At 42.1% G+C, this 12,745-nt stretch overlaps 1 protein-coding gene across 1 annotated transcript in view; it reads right to left on the reverse strand.

Moving 5' to 3' along the window:
• Positions 1 to 6,167: 6,167 nt before the first annotated feature.
• Positions 6,168 to 12,745, reverse strand: part of COX5B (cytochrome c oxidase subunit 5B) — a 30,275-nt gene continuing 23,697 nt past the window's right edge. Inside the window, exons 3-4 of the mRNA XM_068258736.1 lie at positions 6,900 to 6,999; positions 6,168 to 6,356 (exon numbers count right to left, since the gene is read on the reverse strand). Of these exons, the coding sequence (XP_068114837.1) occupies positions 6,244 to 6,356; positions 6,900 to 6,999 (213 nt within the window). The 3' untranslated portion in view covers positions 6,168 to 6,243. The remainder of the gene's footprint in view (positions 6,357 to 6,899; positions 7,000 to 12,745) is intronic.

The raw sequence follows: 12,745 nt of genomic DNA on the forward strand, positions 1-12,745 counted from the left end.
CTATGCACGTTTTTGTTGGGAGTTTAAGCATTTTCACTTTTCTATGCATGGGCATAAAGTCTTACTTACCTCTAGTCACTTTTAGAAAGTGAAGCAAAGGTGCAGCTGCTCCTAATCATAATATCAGCAACCAGAGACGACTTGTACGGTGCCGTAAAGAAGTGTATACACGGCTCTGGTTGTCAGTGGGTTGTGTGGTGTCACACACCGAGATACGCAACAGTTCAAACAATCCCGTAATAAGAACAGAGGCCCTGGAGCACGAGTGGTAAAACGGCTTGTGCTTTTTTATGTGGCACACAATTCGATATCACTATAAGTGGGCACGTGTGTCGCACAGAATTCATTATCACTAAGTGAGCACGTGTGTGGCTCTGTGCCAGTGTGCTCTGTCTGTGCACTATCAGACAGACACTGAAAAATGCACCAACACTTCAAACAATTTAGTGATAACCAAGGCCCTGAAGCAGTAGTGGGAAAAAAGGTGCATTAATACGGCACACAATTGGATATCATCACTGTAAGTGGGCATGTGTGTGGCTTTGTACCAGTGTGCTATCGGTGCATTTCTCAGTGTCTGTTAGTGCACAAACTTCAAACACAATTTAGTGATAATAACAGAGGCCCTGCAGTAGTGGGGGAAAAAAAAAAAAAGGTGCTTTTATATGGCACACAATTAGATGTCACTGTAAGTGGCCACGTGTGAGGCTCTGTCCCAGTGTGCGGTCTGTGCAATATCACAGACACTGAGAATGCTGCAAAACTTCAAACAATACAGTGATAATAACACAGGCCCTACAACCTGTGCTTGTAATAGACACTGGGCACAATGGTGAGTGCCTGTGGAATGTCGCGCGCACACACCAAAAAAAACAAAACCAGAAGGATGAAGTAGCCCTCAGAAGGGCTGTTTGTGATGATTAAACAGCAATCAGCATGCAAGGATCAAAATAAACAAGCCTAGCTAACGCTTTCCCATATCCGGCAAGCTCTGTCCCTTCCTCTAACTACAGCAGCAGAGCAATGTGATCAACATGGCCGGCACTGCTGCTTTTTATAGAGGGCGGGGGGGTAAGTGAGGGAGTGCAGGCTGATTGGCTGCCATGTGCCTGCTGACTGATGTAAGAGGTCAAAGTTTAGCCCAATGATGATGCATGGGGCGGGTGAAATAGCACCATGTGCTCAGGGCCGGCACGAATACCTGATCTTCACCGATTAGTGCTACCTGGCAAACTATTCAGGCCATTTCTAGTGTTTGAGTGGAATGGTGATTAGCGGCAATAGATGGAATTTACGGGCACCCAACATTCCATCCATTGCCACTAAGCACCGTTTAAGTTAAACTTTAGGCGCAACGTGGGTGGTTTTTTTTGGGCACCACGGGATCAGGGGGTATTAAGGTTAGGAATCGGTAGGAGGGTTCTGTGCAAGAGTAGGGTTAGGTCATAGTAAAATAAAAAAAATAAATCAATAAACACAGAAGCCTAACTTTTGGGCCAAAAAAGTGGCCCAAAAGTGGGGGTCTTAGCCTCTATTTGGGTCACGACTCATTGAGTAACCCCCACTATATGCACAGTGGTGCATCATCTGAGGGAGACCACACTGACATTTCCATGTGAGGTCCCAGCTAACCTAATCTCGAGTTGTAGCCTTGGAAGGCATACAGGGACAGTGTCTTGAGTGGTGAGAATCCTTGCATTCCTATATCAAGTTTTAGATACATAGCTTTGTGGCTCTGCATTCTTTACTTTTTCTTTATGGCAGCTTAAACTTTGCAACAGGAGTTCTTTGCATGTCCATCTCCATTGTAGGCCTGTGTTTTGGCTTATTGCAATCTGCTGAATTTCATGCTTTTTTTTAATATATGGCTGTGAGTGGTGTTGTGGCTTTTGCCACCCCCACCTTATATTCAGGCCAAACATTTTTCCAATTTTAGAAAGGTAAAAGTTAGGGGTTGGCTTATACTAGAGCACACATGCTAATTTACGTTCGGAAGAAAGCGGATTGGGGGGGGGGGGGGGGGGGGGGAGATGTGTTCCGTCCATTCTGCATCCCCTTTTCGCAAATACACCTGGTCTGTGTCTGCAGTGTTGCTACATCGGCATGTACACATCGCCGCTCACCTGCTGCCTTCAACGCTCGTCCCTTCAGCAGCCTGGGGGCCAGCAGAAGCATGGCTCTCCATAGGCTGCAACAGGCCAAGTCTCCCTAGCAACAGGGAACCAATTTCAACAGCAACAGGGAACCAAATCCAACATGAACCAATTGAGAATAACTGTTGCTGAGAATTCCCATTGGTCTGCTGCAGCTCAATGGTGAATCCCTGACCACCAGGCTGTTCAGAATGGAATAAGCAGCAGCGGTGGGACACAAGAGTATTACATTACGGCAGTGTAGATGTGATGAAACCGGGCGACACGGATGCAACAACTAACCTAGTGAGAACAGACAATTGTCCATTCTCATAGGCTTGCATTGAACACGATTTCGCGTCCAGTCTGGGAAAAGTGTCAAACCCGGACTCTGACATTTTCGATCCGTGCCACACAGATCTGTGTGCAATCCGTGTTCTTGCACAAGTGGAAGTGGGTCCTATTCTTAACATAGGATCCGTATCATGCTTTTCTGCAAAGCTTAACCACTTAAACCCACAGGGTTGTTTATTTTTTGCATCTGCGCAACTTTCACCTCCCATTCATTTGCCAATAACTATCACTACTCATCACAATGCATTGATCTAGATCTTTTTTTTCCCCACCAATTAGGCTTTCTTTGGGTGATTTATTCTAAATCCATTTTAACAGGAATATTAAGAAATGAAAAAAAATCATTTCTGTTTTCGGCCATTATAGTTTGAAATTAATTCATGCAACCGTAATTAAAACCCATGTATTTTATTTGCCCCGCTTATTACACCATTTAAATTATGTCCCTATCACAATGTATGGCGCCGATATTTTATTTGGAAATAAAAGGTGCATTTTTTTCAATTTGTGTCCATCACTATTTACAAGCCCATAATTTAAAAAATGATATTAATATACTCCTTTGACATGTATATTTAAAAAGTTCAGACCCTTAGGTAACTTTTTAATTGTACTTTTTTTATTTAAAATGTTATTTGGGTAATTTTTGGTGTGGGAGGTAAACAGCTAATTTTAACCTTCCTGGCGGTAAGCCCGAACTGAGTTCGGGCTATGCCGCCGGAAGGCACCGCTCAGGCCCCGCTGGGCCGATTTGCATAATTTTTTTTTTTGCTGCACGCAGCTAGCACTTTGCTAGCTGCGTGCAGTGCCCGATCGCCGCCGCTACCCGCCGATCCGCCGCAATTCCTCTCGCCGCGGCCGCCCCCCCCCCCCCCCAGACCCCGTGCGCTGCCTGGCCAATCAGTGCCAGGCAGCGCTATGGGGCAGATCGGAGTCCCCTCTGACGTCACGACGTCGATGACGTCGGTGACGTCATCCCGCCCGTCGCCATGGCGACGGGGGAAGCCCTCCAGGAGATCCCGTTCTTTGAACGGGATCTCCGGATCTCCGATCGCCGGCGGCGATCGGAGGGGCTGGGGGGATGCCGCTGAGCAGCGGCTATCATGTAGCGAGACTTTGTCTCGCTACATGAAAAAAAAAAAAAAAAAAAAATTTAAAAAAAAGATTTGCTGCCCCCTGGCGATTTTTTTGCAAACCGCCAGGAGGGTTAAATGTAAAAAAAATGTATTCATTAAATAAAAAATGTATGTGGGTGTAGTTTTACTATTTGGCCACAAGATGGCCACAAAAAGTCCTGGAAGCATACGATTACGCTTTCAGGAAGCATTAGGACGGGAAACTAACTCAGAAAAAACGCAGGCTCTGATAAGAGGCTGTCGGTTTTTCTGTGGGGGGGCTTCGATCAATGAATGGGATCTATGATCCCATTCTTTAATCGCTGGGCTAACAGCCGACGGCAGGAGCGCCCGCAGCCTATTTGGACGAGAATGTTCGTCCAGATAGGCTTAAGTGGTTAAAAACGTATCCGAAGTGTTAATTGGCCTTAACCCATTCAGGTTCCGTCGTTTTCACGCGAGAAATGTTCACTTCCCATTCATTAGCCTATAACTTTATCACTACTTATCACAATGCACTGATCTATATCTTGTTTTTTCCGCCACCAATTAGGCTTTCTTTGGGGGGTACATTTTGCTAAGAGCCACTTTACTGTAAATGCATTTTAACAGGAAGAAGAAGAAAAAAAATGGAAAAATTCATTATTTCTCAGTTTTCAGCCATTATAGTTTTAAAATAATACATGCCTCCATAATTAAAACTCACGTATTGTATATGCCCATATGTCCCGGTTATTACACCGTTAAAATTATGTCCCTATCACAATGTATGGGAACAATATTTTATTTGGAAATAAAGGTGCATTTTTTCCATTTTGCATCTATCACTATTTACAAGTTTAAAATAAAAAAAATATAGAAATATTTCATCTTTACATTGATATTTAAAAAGTTTAGACCCTTAGGTAAATATTTACATGGTTTTTTTTTATTGTAATGGTTTTTTTTTTTTTATACTAAAAATTTTATTAGGGTACTTTTGGGAGGGAGGGAGGTAAACAATAGATATATAATGTAAATGTGTGTTAATTCTGTTTTTTTTTTTCAGGTGTAGTATTACTTTTTGGCCACAAGATGGCGGCCATGAGTTTGTTTACATGACGTCACTCTAAGCGTAGCACGCGCTTAGAGTGACTCATCGCAGAGGGAACGGCCAGAAAAAGCGCAGCTTCGAGAGAAGCTGTCGCTTTTTCAGCGGGGGAGAGGAATCAATGATCGGGCTCCGTAGCCCGATACATTGATTCCTTGGCTACCGAATCCGCGGCCGGGAGTGCGCGTGCACGATCGGACGTGGGGGCGCGCGGTAGCACGCATGGTACCTGGACGTAGAAACTACGTCCAGGAACCAAAATAGGTTAAGATGCACCTAGGTTTAGAGGAGTAAAAAAAAATAAAAAAAAAAAAATTATATTATATATTATATTATATTATATATTTATATATATATATATATATACACATATATATATACAGTGTTCTCCCTAGGCTCTTTTAGCCGGGTGCTCCACCCGGCTAGATTTGGTGACCACCCGGCTGTCATCGGCTCACCTCCTCACCACCTCCTATGCAGTAAGTAGAGTTGCACTGCATTTTCATCTCGCCCCACCCGGCTACTTTTTCCTGCCACCCGGCTACTATTTCATGCCACCCGGCTGGAAATAAATTCTGGGGAGAACACTGTATATATATATATATATATATACACATATATATATATATATATATATATATATATATATATATATATATATATATATATATATATATATACACATATATATATATATATATATATATATATATATACATATACATATACATATACATATACATATACATATATATATATATATATATATATATATATATATATATATATATATATATATATATATATACATATACATACATACATATATAGCAAGGGAAAACACCAGGGACAGTACAAGGAGTCCCCAACATCGCTGCAGGTCGGCAGTTCATATCAGCAGGTGATCGCAAGTTGACAGGGTGAGCTTCAAATTGAATCCAAATAGCTTCCTACTCAAAATCACTTGTATTCAAAATGTTAGAGCACCTGAGAGGGCAGATGGAGGGTTAACTTACCCATGCTGCCACCTGCTTTAATTGCATTCTTCCAACCCGGAAGGTGGAGTGGTGGTAGTGACGCCAACAAGACTTGTGATGCAATTGAAGCACATTAATGCAGACAGCAGCATGGGTAAGTTACCCCCTTACCTCCCCCCCTCGGGTGCTTCAATTCAAGTTTTGAATCCAAGTGATTTCAAGTAGGAAGCTACTCGAAATCAATTTTGATTCAGTTGGTCAGGGACTCCCTGTATTTGGACTATAAGACACAGGGACTTTCTCCCCACTTTTGGCAGGCGACCACACTGCTGCTCATTGAGTCACCTCCGGTGCAGCAGTAGCCACTTGTAAGGATCTCGGCTCACCTGCATGGTTGCTGGAATGTCAGAGATTTTCTGAAGAAAAAGAAAACTAGTGTTTCCAGTACGGGGTGCGAAAGAACACTATTTTATAGATTAAGCAGCACACATGGAACACATTTAACAGGTCAGGCGTTTATTAATAAAAGGTTTTAGGTTTCATAAGCTGGAGACACAGGAACCACAAGTCACTTGTTAGTGTGGAGGCTCAACATGCACCAGCTTGTAGCAAGCGCCGCACTCTGGACAACGGTTTGTTTGTCCCTCGTGGATCCAGAACCAGATGACTGCAGTATTGTCTTCTTCACCTGCAACAAAACATTCCAAGTAGGTTTATTAAAATTACAAATGAAAAAAGAAAAAAAAAAAAAAAGAAAAGTTTCTATTTTACAACAGTACAATGGCCATCGCTAATAACCTATGTCTGTATGTGAGTATCTCACTTTTCTATTTACGGTTTCCATATAATTTACAGAACAGTGTACAGGAGTTGCCTCCGCAACAAGCTACACGAAAATGGGAGGGGCAAGGAAATTAAAATGGATTACTTTATCCACCTCTCTGCAGTCCACTGACAAGATCTCCCTTCAGTCGGGGGCACCACTAGCTACTAAAATACTAAGGTTACCTTTGGCTACCTAAAACTAAGGGACAGTGAAGTCTAGGGTGCCAGGACATCTGTGCCTATAGGCTCCAGTGATGTACGTCCAGGCGTGATGGTTGTGGATATGGAGGTCAGTCAGATAAAAGCCACATTTCTTGGACAAATTACTAGCCAGGATGACATACGCTCTCACTTTTGTGTAATTAGCCCTCAGGCTCCGAGGGATGTTACCCCCAACATTACTTACACACACAACCGACGATTCTATATTTATTGACAGAAGGTACAATATGAGGGTGCTCCTTTGTTCCTTTCTTGGCTTTTTTTGGTAGCATGGTGTACGGATCCTGCAAAACACAAAGCAAATCCAAGTAATTTATGGTTATCTGATTCGCATACTATTCAGATATAAATGGTGTACAAAAAAAAAAAAAAAAAAAAAAAAAAAGGACTATGGTTTTAAGAAGCTATGCAAAAGAGAAAACATGGCATTCAGGTTAAGCTGTGTAACTAGAAAAATACCAGCACACCAATTTTGCTTAGTGAATATATATATTGACAAAAGAAAAAATACAAAAAATACATACAGCATTAGCAGAAAAAGTTGAAGCACACAGCATAGCAGTTAAACTGGAATGACTGAAACCTTATGCAATCCAGTGAGAGCACAAAACAGACGCAGGAAACATATGTACAAAGTTTAGGTTGCTAGACAAGTAGCAGCAAGTGATGTATATAATATAGTATTTGAACAAATGGCTAACAATCCAAAATGTACACACAGTAACTGCACAGAAAATCACCCTGCATAGTTTACAATGAGAAAAAAGCATCAGAGTTCAAAAAGAGCAAGTAGAGCTACAGGGATGCAGGGGATGCCAAAAAACAAAAAGTGCTCAGAGATCCATTTACCCTGACAGCGCTGTTTCGGAGTGAATACTCCTTCCTCAGAGGGTAGCCAGGTACTGCTGCAGCCAGTACCTGGCTACCCTCTGAGGAAGGAGTATTCACTCCGAAACAGCGCTGTCAGGGTAAATGGATCTCTGAGCACTTTTTGTTTTTTGGCATCCCCTGCATCCCTGTAGCTCTACTTGCTCTTTTTGAACTCTGATGCTTTTTTCTCATTGTAAACTATGCAGGGTGATTTTCTGTGCAGTTACTGTGTGTACATTTTGGATTGTTAGCCATTTGTTCAAATACTATATTATATACATCACTTGCTGCTACTTGTCTAGCAACCTAAACTTTGTACATATGTTTCCTGCATCTGTTTTGTGCTCTCACTGGATTGCATAAGGTTTCAGTCATTCCAGTTTAACTGCTATGCTGTGTGCTTCAACTTTTTCTGCTAATGCTGTATGTATTTTTTGTATTTTTTCTTTTGTCAATATATATATTCACTAAGCAAAATTGGTGTGCTGGTATTTTTCTAGTTACATTGTTATTTAGGACCTCCCCACGGGTCTGTCTTACTGTACCAAGCACCCAGCAGATCTGCTTCATACTATGCTCAGGGTGTGCAAACCTCTTATTTAATATTGATTCAGGTTAAGCTGGCCATACAGATTTCCACTCAATGTTCCAAAACAGTATCGATTCAGAAGGAATCGATTCCTACTAAACACTATACATCAATTTCTAATAGATTCCAACAGGGAATGTACTAAAAATCAGACTGCAGCGTTGCACTCTTCCATGCAGTGCAAAGCTGTAGGCCATCGATCTGCCAATACCCTTGCCACACCCCTGAGGGTTTTAAATTTTCCATCTTGTCCAATACTTTGATTTTTTTTAAACAAAAAAAAACAAAAAAACTGATGCAACATTTTGGGGAATTGATTCCAAGCAGATGAATCTGCAAGGAATTGAATGAGAAAACCTTTATATTAATTGGAAATATACAAAGATCAAGACCTAAGGCTCTATTACGTGATCTGCTAAAGTAGAAGACACTATGGATTCATGTTATCTGTTCGCAAACAACCTATACATTACTGGACACTACTGTCCTTTGCACAGAACTAGCATGCTTTTTTTTTTACCTCCTTAAAGAGAAACCATAACCAAGAATTGAACTTTATCCCAATCAGTAGCTGATACCCCCTTTCCCATGAGAAATCTTTTCCTTATCACAAACTTATCATCAGGGGGCTCTGTATGGCTTCTTTTGTGGTGAAACCCCACCCACTGTGTGATGTCAGGAGCGTGGTTCTGACATCACACTATGGGAGCCTTGTTGCATTGTGGGAAATAAAAGCAGTTTCCGACTGCCAAAAAGGCAAGCATACATAAGTATTGTAAAAATGAAGCACTTTTTTAAATTACATCTTCACTGGAGTTGCTCTTTAAAGAGAATCTGTATTGTTAAAATCGCACAAAAGTAAACATACTAGTGCGTTAGGGGACATCTCCTATTACCCTCTGTCACAATTTCGCCGCTCCCCGCCGCATTAAAAGTGGTTAAAAACTGTTTTAAAAAGTTTATAAACAAACAAAATGGCCACCAAAACAGGAAGTAGGTTGATGTACAATATGTCCACACATAGAAAATACATCCATACACAAGCAGGCTGTATACACCCTTCCTTTTGAATCTCAAGAGATCATTTGTGTGTTTCTTTCCCCCTGCATCTCTCATGCACTGAAGTTTCAGGCTGGTCTTTTCTTCCTGCAAACAGCTTTGCCCTTGTCTGTAATTCCTCACTATGTGAAAGCCCAGCCAGCTCAGAGGACAATTTATCCAGCTTGTAAAAGATAAGAGAGAAGAGAGAAGCTGCTCTAATCTAAATAACACACAGGCAGTGTGCATAGAGGGGCCTGGAAGGGGGAGTTCATAGCAGAACCACAACACTGAAGAACTTGGCAGCCTTCCAGACACAGGCCTGACAAGTCTGACAAGAGAGAGATAAGTTGATTTATTACAGAGACAGTGATAGTATAAAGTGCTGCAGTAAGCCAGAACACATTAGAATAGCTTTTGGAACTTGTAGGATGATAAAAAACAGGATGCAATTTTTGTTACGGAGTCTCTTTAAAGGACGACTCCAGCAAAAAATGTAAGTAGTTAAAATTTGACAACCTACAGGTTTTGGTCTAGTCCATCTCCTTATGGGGGATTCTCTGTTTTCTTTGTTTCAGAAACATTTCATGAATGGCAGTTTAACTGCCAAAACAGTAAGATACCAGCCAGCCCCCCCACTCACTTTGGCAGACTTCACAACTACCGTTCTCAAGAAACTCTTTCGAAAATAAAGTATATCCTAAGAATCCTCCATGAGTTAGTCCAAAACCGGCCAGTTCTGTCCGGTTTCTATCCTTTTCGCTGGAAAGGATCTTTAAACTTCTCTTAAAATCTGTCCAAAATAAGACTTCTAATCTGAAATTAAGGTTTTCATGCATAGCGCACACAGCATAGCCCAGCCTTTCTCAACCTTTCTACCCTGGAGGAACCCAGCAAATAGCTTTTGGATCTCAAGGAAACCCTGCAAACTATTTTTTGATCTCGAGGAACCCCTGCAGTTATTTTGCAGGTGGCATGGTCTTTAAAAGTATGTGTGGCTGTTTATTTCACTACTCCCTATTACACTGCCACTCATTATACTGCCTCCTAAGCCCCTAATTTAGTGCTTCTTGTTACAGTACCACCTATTAAAGTGAGCTCCATTATATACATCCCCACGATGTGGGAAAATGCCAAGGAACCCCTGCAGAGTACTCAAGGAACCCTGGTTGAGAAAGCCTGGCATAGCCCCTTGCAGCAATTTCACATATTGCAACTATTTACAGTTACTGAGTACTTCAGCATATCTTTTCAGGAAATAAATGGGCTTAGATATCATAAACATAAGGTCCATGTTATAAAGTTAAAGGGATATTGTAATTTCTATGGAAAGATCATCAGGCACCCCACCATATCCATAAAGTAGTAAACATTTCCTGTTCCACCACCCAGAGGCAATGCACAGCCCACTGAGGCCAGGACAGCCTAGATGCATCTAGTGGGTGCTCTGCTCATACATGCAGTACAATGTAATAGAATTCACTCATGCAGCCAGACTTATGCACATTATAGCTACGTGCCTAGATCCAGCCCTTAGAAGCATACCGACTCCTCCCACAGGAGGTACATGCAGAAGATAGCATCTGTGACTTCTGTAAACCCTTTGAAGCATAGCAGTCCAATCGACATCCCCCCCGCCCCCACTGGCAGTCCAATCGACATCCCCCCCGCCCCCACTGACCAAAAGCTTTCTGTTTTGCTCTGCTAATGTGTGCAATAAAATTAGTGCAGTCCTTAGCTGCCTGAAATTTCTGTGGTCCGTCCGACAGGCCTAGGGAGCAGGAAGTAGGATAATTAAAGGCCTCTGCTAAACTTTTAAATGTAAAAAGAAGAGGTAACTTTTTCTTATTCATGAGCAACATTGCTGGCATGCATATTAAATGTGCTATTGATATACCTTGGATGCGAAAAATGGTGCATGCATATTAAATGTGCTATTGATATACCTTGGATGCGAAAAATGGTATTTGGTTCACTTTAAAGAGACATCGAAACATACTAAAGTGGGCAAGCATCAAAAAAAAAAAAAAAAAAAAAATCAACAAAAATGTGGGGTAAGACCACCAGGGTCAATTATAAATTAAATAATCAAGCCTTGCTAATAGCACAGAGTGTGCAGAATGGTGGAAAACAAACTACAAACAAAATAAAAGACAACCAAGAACCGCACCAAACTGATAAGGGGCAAAATATAAGTCACATCTTTATTTGAAAAGTTACATAAAAAACACTTCAAAATCAAACATGTCTGGAGGTAAAGCACATATATCAATATTATATCAGTGCCCTGTTAAGACTGTTATTTGATAGAATATTGATATATGTGCCCTACCTACAGACATGTTTGATAAAGTGTTTTTATGTAACTTTTCAAATAAAGATGTGATTTATATTTTGGCCTTATCCGTTTGGTGCGGTTCTTGGTGGTTTTTTCTTGTATTGTTTGTCACTTTAAAGAGATTCTGAAGCTTTAAAAAAATACCTCTATTTCAGAATCCTTCAGCAGTATGAGCCAACAAGATCTTTATTCCCCCCCCCCCCCCCCCCGCCGAATCCCGGGGCAAAATTGTACGACTTTGAATGGACTGTAGGCAGAGCTACAGGGCAAAGCTGCCTCCTCTAAGAGTACTGGAGGATTTTGCCTCCGGGTTTTCAGGGGGTGGGGTGTTTAGGAGGAAAGACCTCGTACGGCTGCGGGAATACTGCAAATCACCTTTTCTCATACTGCTGAAGAGGGATTCTGAAATAAAAAGTCTTTAACGCTTCAGACTCTTTAAAGGGAATGGCCAAGCAAAATAAAAAAAATGAGTTTCACTTACCTGGGGCTTCTTACAAGCCCCATGCAGCCATCCTGTGCCCTCGTAGTCACTCACTGCTGCTCCAGTCCCCCCGCTGGCAGCTTGCTGACCTCGGAGGTCGGCGGGACGCATTGCGTACATTTTACGCATTCCCGCTAGTGCAGGAACATTAAACACATACATTTTTACGCGTTACTGGTTCAATGCGTAAAAATTTACGCATTGAACCAGTAACGCGTAAAAATGTATGTGTTAATGTTCCTGCACTAACGGGAATGCGTAAAAATGTACGCAATGCGTCCCGCCGACCTCCAAGGTCGGCAAGCCTGCCAGCGGGGGACTGAAGCAGCAGTGAGTGACTACGGGGGCACAGGATGGCTGCATGGGGGCTGGGTAGAAGCCCCAGGTAAGTGAAACTCTATTTTGCTTGGACCTTCCCTTTAAGCACCAGGGGCGTAGCAATAGGGGTTGCAGAGGTTGTGGCCGCATCGGGGACATTGGGCCAGAGGGACCCCGAGGGGCCTTTCCTCAACTGCAGTATTAGCTCTTTATTGGTCCTGTGCTCATTATAATCACTTATATAGATACTTTGAATAGTGATAATCATTAAACTGTTCCCCAACTGCCGTGTGGAAAGGGACGCAGCCTCACTGATGACTCTGCCCGGCAAGGACCCCTGTAGCGAAGCTGGCAATGAAACGGACACCTATTGTTGTCAGTTTCTATGGCTACCAG

Source organism: Hyperolius riggenbachi, chromosome 10, assembly GCF_040937935.1.
Source record: "Hyperolius riggenbachi isolate aHypRig1 chromosome 10, aHypRig1.pri, whole genome shotgun sequence".
Taxonomy (NCBI): Eukaryota; Metazoa; Chordata; class Amphibia; order Anura; family Hyperoliidae; genus Hyperolius; species Hyperolius riggenbachi.